The sequence below is a fragment of the Schistocerca piceifrons genome, chromosome X (genome assembly GCF_021461385.2).
Source record: "Schistocerca piceifrons isolate TAMUIC-IGC-003096 chromosome X, iqSchPice1.1, whole genome shotgun sequence".
Classification (NCBI taxonomy): Eukaryota; Metazoa; Arthropoda; class Insecta; order Orthoptera; family Acrididae; genus Schistocerca; species Schistocerca piceifrons.
Genome location: NC_060149.1, coordinates 126,750,118 through 126,776,323, shown reverse-complemented (window position 1 = coordinate 126,776,323; position 26,206 = coordinate 126,750,118). Strand labels below are relative to the sequence as shown.

Here is a 26,206-nt window from a genome sequence, read left to right as displayed (position 1 = left end):
TCAGTGCTAACAGACAAGCAACACTGGATAAAATAACTGCAGAAATCAATGAGGGATGCACAACAAATATATCCATTAGGACAGTGTGATGAAATCTGGTGTTAATGAGATATGGCTGCAACCGAGCAACGTGAGTGCTCTCCTGGGCTTGTGACCCCATCTATTGGACCCTAGATGACTGTAAAATCATGGACTGGTCAGCTGAGTCCTGATTTCAGTTGGTAAGAGTAGATGGGAGGGTTTGAGCATGGTGCAGACCCCCAGAGTCATGGACCCACCCCTGGAGTCATGGACCCAGGTCATCAACAAGCACTGTGCAAGATGGTGGTGGGTCTATAATGGTGTGAATGTGTTTACATGGAATGGAATGGAATGGAATGTGTCCTGTGGTCCAACTGAACCTATCATTGACTGGGAATGGTTATGTTCAGCTACTTGGAAACCATTTATAGCCATTCATAGGCTTCATGTTCCCACACAACGATGGAATTTTTATGGATGATAGTGCACCATGCCACTGGGCCACAATTGTTCCTAAAAGGTTTGAAGAATATTGTAGACAATTTGAGTGCTCTACATTAATCTCATTGAACATGTATGGGACATAATAAAGAGGCCAGTTCATGAACAAAATCCTGCACCAGCAACACTTTCGCAATTACGGAAGGCTATAGAGGCATCATGGTTCAATATCTCTGCAGGGAACTTCCAATGACTTACTGAGTCCATGCCACATCAAGCTGCTGCACTACACCATGCAAAACGAGGTCCGACTTGATATTAGGAGGGATCACATGACTTTTGTCACCTCAGTGTACTATTTACACATAACATTTTAATATTAGCCTCAAAAGTAACTTGCAAAAAATGTCGATTTCAAAAGTTTAATGGTGAACAAAGAGTACTGTAAAAATAATGAAAGGCCCAAGATAGAGAAATTAATGTTAAGAACATGAAATTTTACTGGTTATTAAGCTTTATACAGCATTTTAAAAGAAACAAGATAAATATCACCTACCTAGGAGAGAGACCTATGAGGAAGAAGCAGATGTAGATCAGTAAGTTCAATAAATTGCATGAAAGCTTCTTTTTAAAGATAAAAAAAAAAAGAAAACAAAGGTGGTAGCATAGCAGCTGGCGATGCACCACCTGCAAGGGATATGAAATTGTTACTAACACTTACAATGAAACAACAGCTGAAAATCATAAAAACTGAAAATACATTCCAGTTCAGCATATATGTCTTTCCTTCAGGACAGATTTCTATTTTACTCCACATCTTTTTATAAATAAGTTGCTGATGTACAAGAAGACACATCTATAAACATTACGGGCTGTCACTTTGAACTGGGACAGTACTGAAAAAATCACCAAAGCACTAAATTTTATACACTATATTTCCTGTATTTCTGTCTCTGATCACAAAACTTTTGGTCCTTAGACTACTGGTTTCAGTCAGTGATAATCATCTTCAGATTGTCAGCAAAAATGTGGGAAAACCAAATAAAATTAGTGAATAGTCTACATCTTTAAACAACAAAATATGCCATAATGAAAGTAATACTTTCTTACATAGTACAGTGGTACAATGAAGAAAAAGAGCTGTGGCTTGTGGAGAAGAGATACTAAATGATACTCAATTAAGATCAAAATGAGGGGTAGTATGGATTTCCCGTCAAGTCAAGCGTTAACTGAGCTAACTATTGAATGTGATGATATTAGTCTGTTTCCAAATCAACACTCATTCTCCACACTAATTTTTCCTTTGCTTTCCCTCCTCTGGGTTATCATGAATGACATGTAACTGCTTCCATTTGTACTGGAACTGCAGGACGTGTGAGGGAACTAGTTGGGTTCTGTTGCTTCAAGGTTGATCACTGAGATTCTGTAATACTCCACTAGCCTTCTGTAGATGCCCTTGACCCAGCACAGATGTGTGTTCAGGATACGAGTTCGTTGTTCTTGAAGTGAGGCTGTAAAATAACTGGCAAGATGGCCAAGGCTCTCAGTTCCACTAAACAATTGATAAGTTCCAAATATGGGATGTCAATAGCTTTTCTTTTTATTCACAACACACAAAGCACACAAAGATACAAACTGCTGATAAGACATTATGCCCAGATGGGCTTACAAACCCTCACATTTCACATGTTACATTGGAATCAATTACAACCCTATTACATTACGTCTTGCATAAAACATCTTCACAAAAATGACACACGCTGTTACTCTTAATTCTCTGCTTTGCATGAAGAATCACGCTATTTGAATACAATGTTATTTGGCACACATTCAAGTTCTTAAATGAGCAGCCAGTAATGCGAACCATACCATTCAACTCTTTGTTCCCAACTGACTGAACAGTCCGAATCACTTTGCTTCATAGTGCACTTTTGGCAGAGCCAAACAGGCACATAATGCTTCATCTGAAAATCATAATTTTAATGTTGATAAAAATTGTCATAAAATTAGATATTAAAAAAGTGGATTAAATACTGCTATTGAGAGTGTGTTTAGCCTGACAGACAATTAAATCTGAATTATACTTTATCAAATATTAATAAATGAATCTTAGTAGTTTGGTGCACTGGCTCCTGTGGTGGTAATCAATCAGATTATCCTCCTACTAATACCTGGTTAATTTCTCATTTCTGTAGCATCTGTTGTCTGCCTCTCTACCCACTTCTTACACCATGCCTCAGTTAATGCAGTCTCAGCCAAACTATGAAGTGAATCTTGGGATGGAATCTTATGGCTCCAAAACCAGAAATGTCACAATAGTACTTTTAAAATATGTATGTCCTGTCATATTTTAATGTTCATATTTTCCATGTGCATAAAAGTACTGCTTTTCATTATGGAATATTTTATTATTTTAAAATGTAGACTTTCCACTATTTGTTTTTCCCATGCTTTTGCTGCAGATTTGAAGATCGTCACTGTTGACTGAAACCATTAGTGAAAGGACCAAAAGTTTTGTTGATCATAGATGGAAACAAAAGAAATTCATTCTACACTTTCCAGATCACTGTTTTATTCACAACTAAGATGTAGCTTGTAAGCCTAAATTTTGGAACAAAAAATTTCCCATTCACTATGGAACAAATATTCATAACTGTTTTATTTGGTAACATTTTATGGCACAGAAACAGATTTCTCTTATGCATGCTCATATAAAATGATGCAAACTTTTTCGTATTACCACAATCAAAATGCAACTGTAAAGTAATTTTTTTAAACTATTACTTGAAAGACAAATGCTTTTTTCCAAGCCAGAAGTTCCTACATTATAATCTACAGCTGAAAGCACTTCTTTTCTGTTCATATGAAAGGAAATTAAAAGTAAATACAAGATCAATAAACATACCTTTAATTTAGGTATGACTGTATTGCTGAATACAATATCCATCATATATTTAAAACAATGTAGTGCATTTTTATTTTCAGCCTATGAAAGTAGATGTATCAATATTACACAGTGATAGCATAATAAGCAAGCCGATCAGTGCAGGATTTGTATATCTACTGAGTCTTGCTGTTTTCCAGAAAAAGTAATTCCATCCCTAAAAGAATGATTTCACTAGTGTTATTATGTAGTCATGGGTTTGTCATGCTCTAGATTTTTCTGCATTAATGGCATTTTCTGAAGGTCTTCAAAACATACAAGTCACTATATGTGGCATATTAAAGGACAGACCTTCTTTTAATTCAAAAACATTACCACAAGTTCATGCTTTCAAAGATTCTGGAAAACTGAATGCCCATGCTGCAATCCATGATGCCCACTAGACTTCATGATGAGTAGATTGGTTAATTTTTCAAAGTCTTCTTCTTCTTCTTCTCATAGCATACAACCATGTATGGGTCTTCATCTCTTCAATATATTTCCTCCATTACGCCCTCTTCAGTGCAGTTCTTTGTCATCCTCTGACTTTGAGAGATTTTATATATTATTCCACATCATCTGTCTACCACTTTCATGGCCTTCCTCTCTGTTTTCTTCCAGTTGGTATGTGCTTCTGAAGTTACTAACATCTTAAGTGTCAATATTGTATCAAAGACATAATATATAAGTTATAATAGTTGCTATGGTGATTAATATACAGTTAACGTGTCAAAAATCAAAGTATGTTTGTAAAAAATGTGATGAATGTAATGTGGAAATGATATGGATACTCCAGCTATACTGAACTCCAACGCTGAATGTGGAAACATGTAAATGAACTGAAGACGGGCTCAAGCCCAAAACCAGCCATGTGTTAAGTAAAATCACCTTCCATTGTGACTGGTAGTGTTTATTATTCTACAACCTGTAAAGGAACAGTCACAGAGTTCAACTGCCTCCATTATGGATAAAATTCACAGAAATATACTTAGATGGTATACCAAGCAGTTACAAATCATTTATCATTTCTGCCCTCTCAAGACTATCAAAAGCCTGCTTGAAATCTACATATAGGTTATGAAGCTCATTATTATACTTATCTGTCTTTTCCTATATTTGCCACAGCACAAACATTTGATCTGCTGTTAACCTGTTATGCCAAAATCCACACTGATATCCTCATGGAATCTCTTCTGCATATAGAGCTAGCCTGCTGTAAGTAACACTAGAGTGAATTCTATAGATTACATTCAGCAGAATAATTCTTCAGTAATTCGAACAATTCTTGTCTCTTTTTTATGTATTGGCTGCATTACATCTAAGGTCCACTCTTCTGGAATTCTTTCATGATTCCATATCAACTTAATAAATCTGTGGATCATGTATGGAGTCTAGTCCCCCCCCCTTTTTTTTAACTGTTTTGCCTCTATTTCAGTAGTTCCTGGTGCTTCGTATTTTTTGGGACAGTGCAATGCCTTCCATACATCCTCTAATGTCAACTGTCCTATTAGAAGTGTCCTCCAAAATTCCCTTGAATCTCCATCTATCCACAACATCTTGTTTATTTGTCAGCAGATTTCCCACATTACCCTTGCATGCTGTTATTTTCAGTCTGTATTCTTGAGTTTGTTCTTTAATTTTCTTTGACAATTTCTGCTTTCATTCCTGTGTCACAATGCATTAATGCTTTTATTCCTTTGGTATTGCTCTTCAATCTACTCTATATTTCTCTTAATGATTTCTCTTTTTCTCCCCTCCTACATACTCTTGATGCCTCTATTGTTTTTTCATTATATAATGCCAGATTTGATCTTGTTTTTTGTTGTAAGCATTTCAGTCTTCCTTGCTTTTTCTATTCAACTACCTATCTACATTCATAATCATACCACTTTTCATTTCTGAGTTTCCTTTTTCCACTTAGTATTTCATGTGTTGTTGTCAAAATATTAAAAAGTTTTATTCTTTTTCTATATGGTCTCCACAATCTCTTGTCTGCAACTCCTGTCTCAATCTGTTCTGGTACTCCTGAACAATAGCTCTATCTTTCTGTCATTCTATGTTCCATTTCTTTCCTCTGGTACTATTTCCTTTGGCAGCCATAGCAAGTTTCTGCCTCATTTTTGCTCCTTCTGGGTAATGGTCATGGTTGAGGCCCAGCTCCTTGATACCAATATATGGTCTGAAACTTTCTGGCAAATTAAAACTGTGTGCCGGACTCAGACTTGAACTCAGGACCTTTGGTAGAGCACTTGCCCACGAAAGGCAAAGGTCCCGAGTTCAAGCCTCGGTCCGGCACACAGTTTTAATCTGCCAGGAAGTTTCATATCAGCGCACACTCTGCTGTAGAGTGAAAATTTCATTCTAGAATATATGGTCTATTTTTCAGAGTAATCAGTGGAAAATCACCTTACTGCAAACAACATTAAGCAGTTTTAAATGAAGTCTTACTTAGCATAGCTGTGACATTATGAACAGTTGGCTTCATACTAAAAATTATATGTTTGCATTTTCTAATATTGATACCCATACTATGAAGAGAAAATTTTTCATCACAGACATCATTTCATGCACAAAACGATACTGCTTTTGAAATATATATAACAAATGCTACTTAAAAAGCCAGGTAATGAAAAACAATGAACATGTATTAACCTTACTACATGCTTATGCTGTTGTGGATATATAACAGGCTGAATCTTTATGGTGGCACTGCAGTGCCAACTGTACAATCCAAGTATGCCTCAATGACTAGCCCAAAGTCTCAACCTGCCAAATAATTTTCAGAATAAGTACACTGATATTCAACAGTAATACAAAATGTTTGCATTTTAAGCTACAATGAACCATATTTTGCAAGAAACAACATCCTCCACTGTAAACTGCAAGTGTAAGGGAAAGTGTAATTACACAATCAAATGACAACTTCTTCAGACATTACATAGCTAATTTCAGTCATAGTTGGTTGAACTCTTTCATCAAATATTAAGGGGAACATTCTTTTGTAAGATCAAACACTAATTTAAGGAGATAATTTAATCATCTGGGCAGCTTGACTTAGATATTCTCCCATATTTTAAGAACTTAGTGCTTTTGTGGCAAAACAGAAGGTTCACTGGAAAATTTTCTGACTCATTCTGTAGTAAAAATTGTGATACTGCATTTAAGACAAAGAGATATATGAGACACAAACTACTTACCTTCAGGAGGAACAACTTCCAATACAGCTGATACAAGAACATGTATAGCTTCTGAAGCTCCAGTTTCCTTCTTAGAGGTGAGAAATGAGAAAATAGTCAAGGGAACTTGGAATGTGAAGGCATGTAACTCGGAACCCGTATTAAGAGGGACCCAAGTTTTGAGTCACCTTGTCTTTGTCTCCTACCTTCCCTAAATTTTTCCCTTTTTCTTACCTTGACAAAGAAATCTGTTACTTCTAAAGCTTGAAGTTTTATTTCTTATGTGTGTTAAGAATCAGCTGTAGTAGGAGTTGTACCTCTTGAAAGAAAATATTGGCAGGTATTCCATCTGACCTTTACTATATATTTCCAAATAATCCCATTAGGAAATGTCTCTGCCACTCTTCTGGTCCCTTCCCTTCTGGTTAAGGGTTTCGCATTGTCCAAGTGTGACATGTTCGGTGCTCCTTTCTATAATGACAAAGGAACTCTTCTTTTAAAAAATATAATTGATCACTAATTAAATCTCAGGCATTCATAATACGATTATTGCATACCCGTGCTGCTGCCTGCGAGCCACCACCAACCAAATATGTGTGTACCACGGACTGCTGCAGCTCAGGTCTGCTAGCTATGCAGCCCTCTGGAGATCAAGAGAAAGACTCTGGGGTCGCCACAAACATGCCTGGTTGTTTTCAACCAAACCTCCAGGACCTACCACAGTACAGTGTGGTGACAGAATGTCCCATAGCTGTATATATAGGGGCAATCACTGGCACCACTTCTCTTTGCCCGCTGAATGCCAAACCAGTATCCTTGTGCCAGGTGGATATTTAGGCCTCTCTACACCCAGTGGACACTCTGGGCTAATGACAGCTGCACTTAGCTGCCCATTAATTGGAGTTCACACTCAAGCCCTTGCCTCACTGGACTTCACTTCAACCTTCCTTGAGCTCACACCTTGCTGAACCTTCTCTCAGCCATCGCTGAGGGGCTGGACCGTCTCTCCACCACCTAATCTCACATCAGGATGGACGTCATCTCCAATCATCCACACTTACTTTACTTTACTTTTTTGTGTCTGGAAGCTACAATTTGTTTGCCCAGTATTGGGCAATGTCCAATGCTTCTTCTTTAGGCAGCCATAGATTGTCAAGGGTGCATCTGTGGGGGCAGGCAGGGCATTGTAGGAGATGTTCCATGTCCTGTCGAGTGCTGCAGTCGCATTTGTCGTCATTTTCGTCCAACAAACGCCATTTGATCAGATTAGATTTCACAGGAGCCACCCCAATTCTGATGCGGTTAAGCATTCTCCAGGTTTTCCAATCACCAGAAATGCCGCTTGGTGGGTCCTCTCTTAGTGGATATCGAAAACCAGTGCAATCAATCATCCACAAGTTCATTGTCTCACTGGACTACTAACATCAGTGATCAAATTCCAGTCCAGAACATTCCAGTGCAACAACTGTGCTGACTTTCAGCCTAACCTAGTAGTGGGGACTTACATCCCAAGGAACTGTGCAGTTGTATTTTGTTTGATCATACTTAATAAACATATCATTTTTCCTGGCTACCTGGATACATCCATTGTAGCGCGTTGCTCCCCTCAATGGTAAGTACAAATGTGGTAACATCAGCTGGTCTAATGCGTGTGATGTTTCCTCTTTTCTCTTCATAGTACTTTGGTGCCACCATGGACCCAACATTTCTGCAATGCTGGTGAGAGCAGTTACAGCTCCAGGAAAAGCAACAGCAGTTAATTCAGGAATAGCTCAAATAGAATTTGGTGTCAGGCCAGGTGTCTGCCCATACACTTCTCCTCCGCTGCCCCCCAATGCCATTTGAGACATTCAACGAGTCTACAACTGGCCACTGCTGCTTCTGCAGTTGGCCCCATTGTTACCTATCCCACTGTAGCCATCACCTTCGCCTCCAGACTGTCGGCACCGTAACATCTCAGGCATGTGGCACTGGTAGAACCCCTTGCCCCCATCACCTACCGATGCCCTTCTGACACCTCTTCACGTAGGTCCCCCAAGGATTTTCGCCTTCTGCCATGCTGTCCCTGTCAGCACTTTCTTTCTCATCCATTGCTAAGGCTCTGCCAACATCTCCAACACCTCTGCCACTCATCTGGTCCCTTCCCTTCTGGTTAAGAGTTTTGCACTGTCCAAGTGTGACATGTTCGGTGCTCCTGGCCTCCCTCCACGAGGTGCTTTCAGGGACCTCACAACCCTGATAATACAGACATCAAGTTTTTGGCAGTGTTTGCCAGCTCTCCAGCATCCTCGGCGAACTTCGGACAGCTCTTCTGCTCCATGGTTCCGCCCAGCATTTGACTGTCACATTCCTTGCAGCTGCCATTGATTGAGTCCTTCCTCCCATTGGCCAGCAAAACCCCACCATAACTTCACTGGCTCATCAGCACTGCTGCATCTTGGGCATCCACCGCTGGTTGAGCCCCTGCCTCCCTTTGACTGCCGACAATCTGCCAAAGCTGCCCCCGCCACTCCATGCTGTGGTACCCACGTGTTCGGTCCAGCTTTCACAAATTTTCCATCTCAGGCACTGTCTGTTGACAATAAGGCCTTGTCTGGTCTCTTAAGCACCATCCTACAATTTCTCACATCCTTCTTCTCCTATCCCACTGCCCTTCTTCCCAGAATGGCTCTCTTCCCAGCAGGGCAAAATCACAATACACACTGCAGTGTCCCTGCCATGTTGGCTGTCCGGGATGCCTCACCTCCTCAGGATGCCCCACACAGGCCACCAGCTGAGCATCCTTAGGCTTTTGGCTATGCACTCCTACAAATTTCAGCACAAAACCTGACCACGTCGGGTTCACTTCTGTAACTGTCTTCAGCGGCCAGATCACCTTTGCTAGCCGACGACACTACCCACCTTTTTCCATTTTTTTGTATTCACCCTCCCAGTTGTCATCCAGGCAAAGCCTCCACTGTTGCAGCTGCCTCCACACCACCTACCTCCAGCCATCGTTCCCTGGGTTCCAGCCTTTGGTGTCATGAGCAACCATACCAGGTATCACTTCCCCAATCCTGAAGGCGTCTCCTCCCTATGGCTAGGCTGCCACTTTGTCTGCAAGATGGCTCTGCCAACTCTTCCTTATGCAGGTAGGGATATTATATGCCCAGGCTGCCAAGAGTGACATGTCACCAACCATACAGGTCTGCTAGCTCTGTGGCACTCTGCAGATCAACAGAAACAGTCTGTCAGTTACACAAACATGTTGGGTTTGTCACAATCAAATGTCCAGAAGCTGTCATAATACCATGTGTAGTCAGCCTCACCAACAGCAGTAAGCAGCGCTTCAATTGTGAGCAACACTTATCTCCCACAAAATCACACGTCCGCTGAATGCTGCCTCAATATCTTTGTGCCGGAAGGGTAATTATGATGCTGCCTGGCTGCTCTTCAACCAGTGTTCAATCTGGGTGTCAGCTGTGCTCAGCAGCCCGTCAATCGGAGTTCGCACTCAAGCCCTTGCCTCACTGGACTTTGCTTCAACTGAGCTCACGCCACACTAGACCACATCTCTGCCATCTTCAAGCTCATGCCTGGCTGGACCTTGTCTCTGTAACCCTCAAGCTCATGCTTCGCTGGACCTCAACTCTGCTACCCTCAAGCTCATGCTTCACTGGTCCTCATCTTTGTCACCCTCAAACTCATGCTTCACTGGACCTCTTCTCTGTCACCCTCAAGCTCATACTTCACTGGAACTCATCTCTGCCTGCTGGACCTCATTTCAGCAGTCCTTTAGCTTAAGTCTCGCTGGACCTCGTCTCTGCCATCTCTGAACTTACTCCTCACTGGACCTCATTTCTGCCATCCACGAGCTCAAGACTTGCTAGACCTCGTCTTCAACCATCCCCTCACTGTCTTGCTGGACTTCAAACATCAGTTATCAATTTCCAGTCAAGTGCAACATCAGTGTTGACTTTCACCCAAACCTAGTAGCATGGACTCAAATCCACACTGTTTGACAATTTCATTCCTAGACTCAAGGAACAGAGATTAGATTAATACTGAACTGTGATAGTGGGGACAAAAAGCAGCTACACTCATCTCAATAGCAAACATCAACTACCATATAAGAAAAACCACAGCTAGCTCCTAAATCCTAAATGTCTCCAAATACATTCCGAATGAAAAAAATCTTCACCTTCAATACTACACATATCTATGAAAACAGGTATAAGGCTGTGTTAACTAACACCATCATTACACAAGGTGGGAAATACAATACAGTACATTAAACCCTCTACTTATACTTCAACAAAGTTCTAATACTACTTACGATTTTTTGTTATGAACGTTACTTGCAGAAAAATAGGTATTTTAAGTGTGTAATATACAGCCAGCAAGGATTCTCATACTTTGCATAGACATTCACAGGAAGATACAATTCACTCAGCATGAAACAAATACATTTTCACAATCTATAGGAAAATGCATTTGCTGGACAAGTTTTAGACAGGGAGTAACAATTACCGTTTCTGTCATTGCTTATGGTGGCACCAGTATGTCACTGCTAAATTTATGAAGCTGGGTAATTAATCTGCACCAAACTTACATAACTCCCAAAAATTTGCTCAGAAGGAATACAATATTGCAAGTCCTATCAGACACTCTCAAACAAAGGAAATTTAAAGTGAACAAATAGAAAACAACAGTAATGGTAGTATGAAAAAATATGTAAGGTGTGAAAACCAATACAAAAATGATGATGTAAGTAATGAGCAAGTGTAACAATTTTATTATCTCTGTAGTATAATTTCAGAGGACAACAGATGCTTAATGGAAGTGAAGAGAAGGATGGCATTGGTAAAGCAGCATTTATGGATAAAAAAAACATTTTAAACAACACAGATATGAATATAGATGCCAGAAAATACTTTGCAAAATCATTTGTATGGAGTACACTGCTATATGAAAGTGACAGTTGGACTCTGGGTAAACTGGAAAAGAATCAACTTGAAACTGCTGAAATGTGGATATGGTGGAAAATGACAGAGACCAGTTGGACTGAAAGAAAAACCAACTTGGAAGCCTCAAGAGAAGTCAACAAAGAAGAAGGAACTGGAAATGACAAAAATAAAATTTATTGTACACATCATTAGACACAACACTTTCATCATTAATATTCTTGAAGGGAAAGTGCTGCAAATTAAAGGAAGAGGGTGGCCTACGATGAAGTATTTGGAATACATCAAAAAGAAGATAGGACGTGACAGTTACATGGAACTGAAGAGAGAGGTTGCATTCTTTTTGGAATATGTACATATACATAAGAGATCCTGCATTCAATTTCACAAGTGGAACTAATCACCTACGGACATCTGCAAAACATAAGATCCCACAGTATGCAAACTGTATTTTGATGATACGCAAAATAATTCTGGCACTTGTACACTGATCATACTTTATGTGGAATGAGACTCACACTTAGCAACTGGATAGAATAACCAATTTCCTTCATCACATTCTCAGATTTTCACTGCTACAAGCCATACCAGTGAACATTAGAAAATAGTCTCTTGTCTTAAGAAATAAAACTGTCTCAATGAATGTAAGAAAAGCTGCATAACCAACTACCAAGTCCTTGCTGCCCCTACACGGGGTAAGAGAGCAGTGTTACAAATGACATCGGATTTGGTAGTTACACGTGCAGGCAATAAAAGCTGTAGGTAAAAAATGGATATGGCAACTAACATAGCTGAATTTTCATTATACCAGAAAGAATGAACTATCAGCTTCTGGAAAAGAAAAGTGGTTAAGTTTTGAGCTGTAATAAACAGGTTCTCACACATGCAGTATTCAAGTACAACTAGAACACAGTACTCTACAAACGTTTCTACATAAATCTCCAACTTGAACAATGTTTTAAAACTTTTTATTGTACACAAAAATTAATTCCACTGACTTTTACACAGTATTTTCCATACTACACATACAGTGTTTTGAAAGGAGGATATAAGATGAACATCAACAAAAGCAAAACGAGGATAATGGAATGTAGTTGAATTAAGTTGGGTGATGCTGAGGGAACTAGATTAGGAAATGAGACACCTAAAGTAGCAAAGGAGTTTCGCTATTTGAGGAGCAAAATAACTGATGATGGTTGAAGTAGAGAGGATATAAAATATAGACTGGCAATGGCAAGGAAAGCGTTTCTGAAGAAGAGAAATTTGTTAACATCGAGTATAGATTTAAGTGTCAGGAAGTCGTTTCTGAAAGTATTTGTACTGAGTGTAGCCATGTATGGAAGTGAAACATGGACGATAAATAGTTTGGACAAGAAGAGAATAGAAGCTTTTGAAATGTGGTGCTACAGAAGAACGCTGAAGATTAGATGGGTAGATCACATAACTAATGAAGGAGGTATTGAATAGAATTGGGGATAAGAGGAATTTGTGGCATAACTTGACTAGAAGAAGGGATCAGTTGGTAGGACATGTTCTGAGGCATCAAGGGATCACCAATTTAGTATTTGAGGAGAGTGTGGAGGGTAAAAATTGTAGAGGGAGACCAAGAGATGAATACACTAAGCAGATTCAGAAAGATGTAGGTTGCAGTAGTTACTGGGAGATGAAGGAGCTTGCACAGGATAGAGTAGCATGGAGAGCTGCATCAAACCAGTCTCAGGACTGAAGACCACAACAACAACAACAACAACAACAACAACAACATTAAAAAAATTAAGCCAAAACTACAATCCTCTTCATTTCTAAAGAATTTGTTCATCACTATGAACAACAACCAGACTTAATCACAAACCAAATTCTTTAGTGAAAATAATTATGGGATTGTTTCTACACAATGAAGTTGAAGAAAAAGCTAATCTAAAGTGCAACTCATGTTTCCCCAATACTGGAAAGTCATGTGTGGAACACAAAGAACAGAAGGAATAAAGATGACCACATACCATATACACTGCCTGACAAACAAAGTGAAGTACCTGGATGGGCATGAGGAAATGAAATGAAACTTCACAGGTTTAGATGGTATGTGATATAATTTCAGTGATTACAATACTGAGACAAAGTAACAAAGAAAGTGGCAATAAGAGCCAACTTGTCAGAATGATGGTGCAACCCATCTGGCCTAGACGCATGCACTGATTCAGTTGGGAAGGGTGTTATGAGGCCATTGTAGCCTCTCCCGAGGCAAGCTGGCACACAACTGTTGTAACTGGTCCTTGGTGTCCTGGATGCCGGCACTGGGACACAGTTAATGTCTGAGCTGGTCTATCAGGGATGGATCTGGGGATCCTGGTGGCCACACGAGTACCTCAACATCTTGCACACAGTTCATGAAGACACGTGCCATGTTTGGATGGGCATTGTCCTGTTGAAAACGGATCCATGACGCAGTCACATGAGAGATAACACATGTGGACAGAGGATGTCTGTGATGCACCATTATGTTCCCTCAGTCTCTATCACCTATGACCTAAAGCCACATGAGTATGTCTGGCCTTGTGTTCCCACACAGTCCAACACCAGACCACAGTCATAACCGAGTGCCCCACAAATCTGCTACTGCACAATGCGACCAACCTGTCAAATGGAAACACACAATGAAGCCTCTTTCAAAATCTGTCAAGTGCTGATAATGCTGCCTTATATGAGGCATCTCTGTGTCCTTCATACTTATCACTCAACATCTGATGACACACTAAAGATTAACAACACTAATGTACTCTAGTGGCTGTTCTACCTATCACAGGGAAATGGTAACTCTAATTATTTACATACCTGCCGACGGTTTGTACGTGTACACAGTTACACTGACATCTGACCATGTCTCCTGGGTGCTTCACTTTTTTGTCAGACAGTACCACTAAGGCTGTGAGTGATCAAAATGCATATAAACAAAACTAAAATTGTTTATAAGTTTTTGGACATCGTCCTGCAACACTGACTAACAAAAAACACACACACACTTTTGTTAAGATGGAATGAGTGAGAGGAACACCAAGTATGGTAGAGGGGAAATGAAGGACTGAAGAGAAGGGAGGCCAATAAATAGAAAGGACAGGCAACAAGGAAATGGGATAGGAATGTAATATTGGCGAGTTCAGCATTATGCTTTCAGGGGAAGTTTCATATGACACACATCATAGTGGTAAAGTGTGTTGTGTGGCAAGTGGAGGAGGGTAGGTGGGGAGAGGAAATGGAGGAGGAGGGGGAGGAGCAGGATGAGGATGAGGAGAAGAAAGAATGCTAGGAGACCAGTGGAGATGATTGTAGTAAAGAGTTTAGTCGAGATTGAGGCCTGGTGTATTGGAAGGATCCAAGGATGTGTTACAAGGACAGTTCTCATCTAATCTATATAATAAGAGAAGCTGCTATTAGGGGGAGGAGGGGGGGGGGGAGATGAGAGGATCCAAGTGGCATGTGTTATGCAGCAGCCATTGAAGCCATGTACATTGTTTTCAGTGATGTGTTCTGACATTAGAGGTAAACTTTGCTTTAGGTCACAGTTACGTTATGGCCATTCATTCAGGTGGACACATTGTTGGTAGTTGTCATGCTTACATAAAAGGTTAGGTAAATGTTATAGCAGAGTTGGTATATGACATGGCTGCTTTCAAAGACTGCCCTTCCTCTGGAGGGTAGGGTAAGGTAGGGTAGGGTAGGGTAGGGTATGCCTGTGACGGGACTGCAATAGGAGGTGCTGGTTTGTTCCATATGACAGTCTTGCGCCTAGGTCTTCCACAGTGGCAAAGGGTTGGGAATAGGCATAGCATAAGGATAGAACAGAGTTTTTGTAGATTATGTGCACACTGAAATGCCACTTTGTAAAAATTGGAAAGGATATTCCTGATTACCTGGCATGACGAAAGGTGTTCAATAAACTGGAGATGCTGTTGCTGGTTGGTGCACTTTATGTGGTAGTAATTTTTATGGAGTCACTGGAGAGGTGAATGTCAATGTCCAGGAGGGTGACACATTGGTTCATTCATATGTTATGCCTATTCTCAACCCCTTCCCAACTAAATTGCATGTCTGACAACTTCAGTGACTACTTCAAAACATTTGCCATCTGGATCCTTTATCCCTCCCATCCACAAACCAGCTGTAGTGAAGATGGAAACTGTTCTTACATCACGTCCTTCGCGGAAGGAAGGAAAGAAGGAAGGAAAAAAGAAAGATAAGGGTTTACCGTCCAATCGACATTGAGGTCATTAGAAATGGAGCACAAGCTCCAACTGGTTCAAGGATGGGGAAGGAAATCAGTTGTGCCTTTTCAAAAGAGCAATTCTATCATTTGCCTCTAGCAATTTTGGGAAATGGAAAACCTGAACCTAGATGGTCAAACATGGGTTTGAAACATCACCCTCCCAAATGGGGATCCAGTGGGCTAACCAATCATCACATCGCTCAGTCACATGCTCTGACCTCACAATCCTCCCAGCATCAATCTTCACTAGCTCCTGTCCCACGTCCACTTCCAACACTGTCCTCATGCCACCCCCCACAGCCCCCCCCCCCCCCAGCACTCTATTAATCTACATGGATACTATTCCCTCTGTAGTCTACCTTTTCCTCTGTTCTATCTCCTCTCAACCCATTCCTCCACTTCATCATGTGCACAAAACAATTTTCCCTGTTGGCATCAGGGCGAACTTGCCAATGTCACATTCCTATCCCATTCACCATTTGGTTCTCCCTCCCAGCTCTCAGCCTTCCCTCCATCACTGCCCCCCACTTTTCTTGTTCCTTTCACCCTTTCTGCCAATCGGAACCCACCACCCAAGTCAGGATGCAATGCTATAAAAATGTTGCCCTGCATGTGTATGTGTGTGTTTTGTTAATCATTCAGCTCTGAGGAAGAACATCGTCCAAAAGCTTAGCTAGAATTTAAATCTTGTGTATGTAGCTGTCAATCACTCAATACAGCAGTTATATGGTGAATAGTTACCTTACATGTTTTGTCTCCAAAAATGATAAGATGTGCTTTCAAGAGACATGTTAGTTTCTAGTGTGTCTCTTACATGCAGGAGACAAACCAGTTTCGCTTCAATTTTTCATAGGTAATATTTCTAAATATGAAACCTTCTCCATTTTACCCTTTTCACTATCTCTAGGTTGAAGTGAAATTGGCTGACTTGTCTTCCTTACAAGGCTGCATGTAACAAATCTGGTTATGATGCAAATTTACTGAAAATTATACGTCACAATAGTTAAGAACAACTGCGAAAAAGGAGACTACAATTTGACATATTTTCCTGCTACATTTTACTGAATATGTGATTTAAATGATAATTATCTTCCTTGTTACGTTACACAGATCACTGAAACAGTGGGGTACTTCAAATGATGAAGAGAACAAACATCACTCCCAGTGTTATAAAGCCACACAAGACAAACGCACAACAAGAGCTAAATGACTATTCAAAATATGGAATGGAATGTGTGCTGTACTCAGATAAAATAATTTTTTGTAAAGTTAAAACTTCTTGTTGAAATCAGCACAACTTCTGAAAATGATGTTAACAGGAAACCTTACTTCATTGGTACATGCCTCAGGAGACGGAAGCTACATGGCATCAGCTAGATGTCACACAGCTTGGATTTTGAATATCTGTAGAAACAATTTTATACTGATATTAAATAACTGAAATATTTTATGTGAAAACTTGTGGCCAGATATGTGACTGAATTGAAGATTTATTGAATGATGGTGTCTATGTCTCTTTAAATGCTAAAGACTAAACATTAAGAATGCATCATTAAAAAGTAATGGGAGTGCTGCTAGTCACATTGAACACAAATAATTTATTATACAACCCTGGTAGTAATTAAATAAGTTTATTGAGAAAGAGTACCCAACAAAAATTGAATTCTGGAGGACCTGTAATGAATTAAATCATGATACTGTGGCTAGAGGTTGATACAAAATGTGTGTATATATCACCTAAAGAAGTCAAGTATGAAATTATTGCAAGGACAAATTAAATATATTACCAGCAAATAACATGCTATAATGGCCAAATAATCAGAGTGATCATTAAATGCAACATATAACTGGAATTCAGGAAAGTGCAGCCTATTTATGAAAGAGATGGCTAAGATAATTTGTGTGGTTTATACACCAGTATTCTAGTTTGTGGTGTCCTTCACAATACAGAATGAGTAATAAGAAGAATAAGACTAAAGCCTTTTTTAAAAAATTCATAAGTGATTTACTTGTGGTTGGTGTGAAAATATTACTCATGTGCTCTGCAGACATGCAAAAACGGAAACACAAGACATATAATCACATAAAAATTTTATCTTAAATACTTGAGGATTCTTCTTAAATAGAGATGTATATATTAATATTTTTTTCTTTTTCTTTTTCTTTCTGGTACGAGAAAACCTCCACTGCACATTGTATGCTGCCTCCCATAGTGTAAATAAAACAGGTTTTTTAAACAGTGAAACTAATGTGGGCACTTGTTTCCTTCTATCCAGCAACAGGTATATAGAAGCATTTAATGAATACTTGCAGGTATATTTAGGATGAATCAACATTCACGAAACATATTACAACAACAGCAGTGACTAGACAAAACAAAATGATTAAAAAAACTGAGAAGAGAGAGAGAGAGAAAGGGGGGGGGGGTGGATAACACTATGTCACAAACAGTAACCAGAAGGATGTTTTAATGAGCAAGGCACAAAGCCTCTAATGCACTGCAACCAGAAAAAAAGCATATTTCGTGGTACCCAGAAAGAAAGCATATTTCGTAGTACCCAGGAAGCAAATCTCAGAGGCAAGTTTTAATGAGCAAAAAACAAAGCCTCTAATGCACTGCTACCAGAAAAAAAGCATATTTCGTGGTACCTACAAAGAAAATCTCAGAAGCAAGTTTTAATGAACAAAAAACAAAGCCTCTAATGCACTGCTACCAGAAAAAAGCATCTTTAGTGGTACCCATAAAGAAAGTCTCCATTCCACAAAAAAGTTAGTACAATCACCTCATAACACATTACGCTGTATATTACACACACTATCAGATCACAGCATTTTAGCCAAATTTACAAATGAAACAAATTCTGTTACAGCTGCAACTACCGCTTTACCATTTTCAAGTCATCAATACCCTACACTTTGTAAGTATTAAATTAAGTTATAAACAATTAAATACACAATCCTGTAAAGAAAATGAGCCAATAACTTTAGATACCTGCCACAGTGGCAGCATTTAATAACAAAATATTTGCATAAATGTTTTAGCTTATTAAAAAAGTTACATATAGCAAACACTAAAGCTGAATTTCAGACAAAAAACAGAATGAAGAAGCAGAATTTACAACAAATGTTTGATTCACAAAAACACCAAGCATGCTCTACTCTAATGAATTATTTCTTCCTTACTGTGACTGATTTGCCCAACAAAACTAAAAATAAATGGAAAACATGTTTCCCATTGTGTACAACAGTGATCCTTAATTACTAGAGAAATACATCTGTATCTTGGGCTAACAAAATCTATTTGCATCATTTAAAATATTGTATAATAAGCACAATGTGTACTATTAAATTCAATAAAATGTGCTTAGTATTTAAAAATATGCTACATTTTATTGTGCTTCAATTTTTGGGAAGAAAACAAACACTCATAAATACATGCGGTAACCTGGCATGCAATACATCTTCTCTCATACCTTTGTAAGGCAGTGACTTACTTTCTGCAGTTTCCTCTTTTGTCATGATAAATATTCACAACAGTTCCAAATTTTACACCAACTTTGATGCAACGGTACCGAACTGCAGAATTTAGATCTCGATTGTTAGAGACGGAAAGAAGGTTACTGTAAACATTTCAAAGCAAAGTAACAAAAAGTCAGACAACAGAAAAAGAACCCTCTCATCCGAAATTAAAGTATATAACAACAAGCACACGACATACATTAGAAAACTACACAATATAGCATACTGTATTAGGTAGATATTTCAAACTTCCTCTTGCTTCACTTACAGCAAGGATGAAACTATATGCACATAATATGAAACAAGGAGCAGTTATTTTGTTAAGTATTGTTAGCATCCAAGCTATGTACAGCTCAGAATGAACTTTGGGAAAAGCATACACAGTAGCAATAAACAGGAGAATTCACTCACAAATTATGTAACGAGTCCTTCAATACAAGGAATGGGAAAAAACAATAAAAATGCAGGCTGTAGAAGGGATAAAAGCGAATACAAATGTGAATAACAGCTTAAGAACAAGAACAGTGAAGCTAGTAATTTTCTATCGAATTTAGCAACACACATTTTTCTGTAATAATTTATTTGTACAGATATATCACAGGTCCATAAATGCAACGATGAGGAAAAGAAAAGAGATACACTGAAAATGAGACAGGAGTCGGAATGGAAAAGAAGGCAAGGAAGTTGGTGGCACAAATTATTCCCTGCCAGGTTAAAATTGTGTGCCAAACAAGGACTCAAAGTGGGGCCTTTCCCTTCACAGGTACTTGCTCAGCTGACTGAGCTATCCAAACATGACTCATGATCTGCCCTCACAACTTCACTTCCGTCAGTACCTTGCTTCTATCTTGCAGACTTTATAGAAGTCCTCCTGCATACTTTGTAGTACTAGCAGTCCAGGAAGAAGGGATATTGTGGAGAAATGGCTTAGCCACAGTCTTGGGGATTGTTTTCAGAATGAATTTTCAGTCTGCACCACAGTGTGTTGGTTTAAACTTCCTTATTGATTAAAACTTTGTGCCAGACCTGTACTCGGACTTGGGACCTTTGCTTTTCACAGGCAATTGCTCTACCAACTGAGCTATCCAACCCTGACATACAACTTGCCTCCTCACAGCTTCAATTCTGCCAGTACCTCCCTCCTATCTTCCAAAGTTCTCCACTATGCCCTTTCTGCCAGGAGTACTAATCCTGTAAGGTATGCAGGAGAACTTCTGTGAAGTTTGGAAGGTAGGAGACAGGTACTCTCAAAAGTAAAGCTGTGAGGTGGATCGTGAGTCTTGCTCCAACAGCTCAGCCAATAGCATATTTGCCCAGCAAAGAAAAGTTGCCAGGTTTGATTCCTGGGGTGGCACACAGTTTTAATCTGCCAGGAAGTTTCAAATAAGCACACACTCCATTGCAGGGTGAAGATTAGGTCTGTAAATTATTTCCTGTACATTCACAGCAACAGCATCTTTTTCTTTCTAAGTAGGTACAATGCAGACACATTTACAAAATATACCATTTATGTAACATATTTCATCCATATCACCAGAAAATTTCATCCTGCAGTGTCATCTGAATTCTAAGGAAACTTGTAAATCTGTCAGTAAGTGATTGCATTTTGAAAAAAAAGAACTGTCACTAGGAAGAGTATGAGTCTCCACTGTTTTACACCATGTGACTCTAGGGTTGATGTTAAATGTACCTGTGGTATTGCTGCGGGAGATGTCAGTTATATGTGAGTGAGGTACACTTGCATGCTTGCTTGTGTGTGTGTGTGTGTGTGTGTGTGTGTGTGTGTGTGTGTGTGTGTGTGTGTGTGCGCGTGCGTGCGTGCGGGTGGGAGGGAGGGCGGATGGGTGGGGTGAGGGGTTGTCTTCTTTTCTGATGAAGGCCGTGGGTGGTGAAAGCTAAAGTGGAAGCGTCTTTTCATTGTGCCAGTCTGCAACTTAACATGTCATCTTTTCCTACAACGTTGATATTGCAACCTAGAGTTTCCATTTTTTTTTAATTTGACTGAAACTGTTTCAAGCAGTCATGGGTTAAGTTTCTGTATCACCTGCTTCTTACGAGCATGTGCTCAACAACTCAGGAAAATTTCATTGCAATTAAATGGATGGCATAAGGATGCATGGAAGACAAACAAACAAATATCCATTTTTATATATTAGATTCTAAATTGTGTTGGTAAAAAATTATATTTGCTTATTAGTTGCAACTTACTTTCCTCAATAAGACTTATGGAATAGGATTTTTATCATCAGTAGAGGTCATTTTGATGGGAACAATGTTAGCCTGGCGGACTTTTCAGTTCATCTTAAAAGTGTTCATAATGAAGGTTACACGTCTATGCATACGCTAGATGGACAGTTTTGTTTTTTGAGGCTTCAAGAGGATGAATCACAACCGGCTTCCACCCATGTTAAGAACTTTTCATACACATTGTTAGCCAAGAAACTGAACTCCTGCTACAAGTTTTGGCAAAGGTGTTAATTATAGTTAACATCAAGAGACATAAGCGCAGTAAAAGGAAGTTAGCTAGCAGTTTTATAGTAACATTTTTGTTGGTGGCTAAAAGTGGATACATCTTTCTAGGAAAAGTCTCCATGCCAAGAGGCCACTGTGAACATCACTCTGCCATATTTGGATGGTTCCAAGTCTTTCAGAAGAGTAACTTCAGCCTCAAGGGTGTCTGTAACTTTTCATCAGATAGAGAGATCTACAAACCTTTCTGCAGTTGTGAGTCAGTCAACTCTGTTTGTTATTTACACACACCACAATGAGTTACAGAGAAGAGCTGATATATTGCATCTTGTGGTGCAAAGAAATGCTTCAAAAATGCATTCCATCATACATACAGAACTGTTTCAGGTGAGGAAACCTGTTGTATTATTATGATGTGTCAATCAAATTGCTCAGCAAGGAATGAGTATTTAAAGACAATGATGTGGCACCAGTCACAGCCTGCAAATCTCAGTACTTCAAGAAAAGAATTGAAGTTCTTCGCTATGGACCTGATGGAGTGGTACATGGAACAATCCCTCCACAAGTTACTGAGGTGCTTAGAACTAATAGTGCAAAATCAAAATGTGACAGTGGTTTATTTCATCATTATAATACTCCAACTGATAAGTCAGAAACATATTTAGCTGCAGAAAGCTTTAGAGTTGTTCACTATAAGCCTCACTGCACCACAGGAGATTTTGTAAGTGAAGCAGATTCTACTTTATAAAGATGGAGAGCTCTTCAATGCACAGAACAATAACTATACCCAGTAGTCACAAGACAGATGGTAAAAATTGTCTGAGAAGTGATCTCCAGGAAAGAGGGGGAGGTACAGTGAATATAATGAAACTTATTATCAAAAAGTAGATGTGGCTGCATCGCACAAATATTCTAGTAGTCCTCGAAGGCAAATAAAAATGTGCCAGGTCATAAATATTTCTTATTGTATACTTGACAACCTCAATATATCCATAAAGGATCTTGTGGATAATGTCAGAAGCTCCAATAGGTTATTTGTGGATGATGTTGTTGTCCCTAGGGGGATAGCAATAGTGAAAGACTGAACCTACATGCTGAAAAACCTGCAGAGGATTAATGATTGGTGCAGGGACTGGTAGTTGACAATGAATGCAAATAAATGTAATAAACAGAGCATAAATTTGTGGAGAGCTGCATTATCTTTCAGTAACACTATTAGTGCTTAATCACTAAAAAGCGTAATAATTATAAAATTCCTAACTCCACATAGAATGACTAATACTGGAATGACCACATAAAACTAGTTGTAAGAAAAGTTGCAAGTATTGTTGAGGAACTGTTTCCAGTGAAAAGAGTTAGAGGAAACCAGTGTATAAGCCATGGATTACTCAGGGCATAAAAATCTCATGTAAGACAAAAATGGAATTGTATGCATCAGCCAGATTGTCTAACAAGTCTGCAATAATGAGGCAGTATTAAGCGCACTCTAAGATATTAATGAAGGTGATAAAAAATCCAATATATGTGCTTAAAAAATGAAATTAATAAATCTGATAACAAAATGAAAACCATATGGAAATATGTGAAAAATGAGACAGGGAATAGTTCAGCTGCCAAATAAATGATTGGTTTAAGAAACGGGTGCAATAAAGTGAGTGAGCCTGAGAAGGTGGCTAGTACTTTCAACAATCATTTCTTAACAGTTACAAATCTGGGAGGGTGCTTAGGTTCTGTAAATAAAGCTATAAAATTCTTACATGACACTCTAAGTCGCAAAACAGATTAGATTCTGCTGGAGGTGATGACATTTCCAGTAAATTATTGAAATACTGCTGTAGAGGAATGAGTAAAGTCCTCTGCCATAGTTTTAATTTGTCACTTGAGGAAGGAGTAGTCCCTGAAAGATTAAAATATGGATGTATATGGACAATTTATAATAAGGGAGAAAAGACAGGTGCTACAAACAATCAGCCAATTTCATTATTCTAATGGTTTTCAAAGGTACTGAAGGAATTGATGCACAGCAGAATGGCTGAGCATCATAGTAAATACAACATCCTTGGCCATAGCTAGTTTTGTTTTCAGAAGGGGGCATCAACAGAGGATGCAATACATGCATTTGTTGAGAATGTTTTGGTATCCATGCATGACAATGTGATGACGGTTGGAATATTTTGTGATCTATCAAAGACTTTTGACAGTGTTAGTCACCATATTCTCCTGAATAAAGCCAAGACTCCAGGAATGAGTGGAATGTCAGGCAAGTGGCTTGAATCTTACCTATGTGGTAGAAAGTGGAAAGTTATCATGGAAGGAATGCATGGTGGCCATGTATCTTCAGACTGGGGTTCCACTGCTATTGGAGTGTCTAAAGGCTCAATAATGCCCCCCCCCCCCCCCCCCCGATTTTTCTAATAGCCTATTTACAAATGATTTGTTAATACATATAGAACATGGAAAAGACTCCATGTTTGCTGACAACACCACTATATAAGTTAACAGTCATTCTGGAAATAAATTAAGTGAAGTAGTAAAGAAGGCATTTGCAGATGTGGTAAACTGGTTTAAAATTAATGGTCTCTCAGTCAATATGAAAAACACAAATTGCATTCATTTCCTTGTGTTACTGTCACAGACAAAATAAATCTAAAAATAGGTGAGCATGAGATTTCAAAAGTTGAGTCTTCCAAGTTTTTGGGTCTGCATGTAGATAGTAAACTGAAGTGGCACTACAATATTCATGAGACAGAAGCAAATTATAAGAATTATGTGTGGAGTCCTTCATAGGCACTCATGCAGAAATCTGTTTAGAGATCATAAAATCTTTACAACATTGCTCAACATATTTTTCCCTACTGTGTTTTTTTTAATTGCTCAAAACCAATAATTATAATTCATACCATAACAACAACACCTGAAGGAAACTGGATATTTACTATGATCCAAGAAAAAGATGCAGAAGAGGGTTGTGTACAGGAGAACCAAGATTGTTAATGCCTTCCCATTACAAATTAAAAATCTGATTGGAAACATGTCCAAGTTTAAAGAAAAACTAAGGCAGTTACTTCTCGATGGATCTTATTACAGCATAGATGAATTTCTTAGCCACAATGCATAATACATCTTTCATATGCTTAACTCCATTTTTGTGGCCTATATGGTGGATTCATCATTCTTTGTTTAGGCCTATGTACAGCATAACTTATACTAAGATTTATGTATATCTTTATATTTGTAGTGAAGAAATATATTGTAGCTTATATGTTGGGCTATACATACGTTTCTGTTATTCATAGCATATTATTCATATAATTCATAAGTTCAGTGTACTTGTGTACTAAACAATGGTTTGTACAAATTTGACTCATTCTATACAAAGTGATCAGTTCACGTGTGGATCTATGCAACATGAAATAAATAAATAGGGTTTAAATAAATAAACACATGGTGCCCTCTCATGGTTCAAACAAACTGGTCACAATTCATACTGCCCTTCTTGGTAGTGTTCAATATCCTATTTGACATGGCTCCCACATATTTGAGCAATATTCTATAGTGTCCTAACAATTAACCACAGTCTGCCACATGCTTTGTCTACAATTGAGCCTATGTGAATCATTCCATTTCATGTCCATACAAATAGTTACACTCAAGGATTTGTATGACTTGACTGATTCCAATTCTGACTCACTGATATTGCAGTCATTGGATACTACACTTTTTCTGTTTTGTAATCGTCAAATTTACATTTCTGAATATTTACAGCAAGTTTCTAATCTTTGGACCACTTTTAATTTTTATAATTTATCTGAGAGAATATTTGTGGAACTTTTTAAAGTCAGTACTTCATTGCAAATAATACCATCATCTGCAAAAAGTTTCATATTGCTTTTAACACTGTCTTCCAAGTTCATTAATATGCAGCATGAACAAGTATATATCCCTGGGTCAAGTCTGAAGTTATTTCTACATCTGTCAATGACTCTTCATCCAAGATAGCATGTTGTGTGCTTCCTACCAAGAAATCCTCAATACAGTCACAAATTTTGCTTGATACCCCATATGACCATAATTTTGATAATAAGTGAAGATGCAGTACTAAATCAAATACTTTCAGAAGTTAAGAAATATTGCATATATTTGGCAGCCTTGATCTGTGGCTTTAAGGATGTCATATGAGAAAAATGCAAGTTGGATTTTGCATGACCATTGCTCTGGAATCCGTGCTGGTAGACACAGTGGAAGGCATTCTGTCCAGATACCTCATTTTGACTCAGCTGAGAATATTTTCTATGATCCTACAATAGTTGTATGTCAAGGGTATTGGACAATAGTTTTGTGGATCATTTCTGTTACCCTCTCATAGATTGGTGTGACCTCTCCTTTCTTCCAACTATTGGGCACAGCCTTTTTTTTATTTTTTTATTTTTATTTATTTATTTTTTTTTTTTTT

The 26,206-nt window shown here is 38.7% G+C and overlaps 1 protein-coding gene across 16 annotated transcripts in view; it reads right to left on the bottom strand.

Annotated features, from left to right (window-relative positions):
* The window catches only part of LOC124722630 (battenin), a 237,289-nt gene that overhangs the window by 80,741 nt on the left and 130,342 nt on the right, over positions 1-26,206 (bottom strand). For 4 of the 16 annotated variants that reach the window (XM_047247777.1, XM_047247775.1, XM_047247765.1 and 1 more), the window contains one exon: positions 19,260-19,385. The exons of 2 other annotated variants lie outside the window; for them this stretch is intronic. Coding sequence is in view for 2 of the 14 variants with exons in the window: in XM_047247765.1 (XP_047103721.1) it covers positions 19,260-19,284 (25 nt within the window). In the remaining 12 variants the exon portion in view is untranslated. Of the gene's footprint in view, positions 1-1,018; positions 1,032-6,037; positions 6,152-19,259; positions 19,386-26,206 lie in introns of all 16 variants that reach the window. 10 more of the 16 variants (XM_047247768.1, XM_047247771.1, XM_047247769.1 and 7 more) reach the window with 5 other exon arrangements.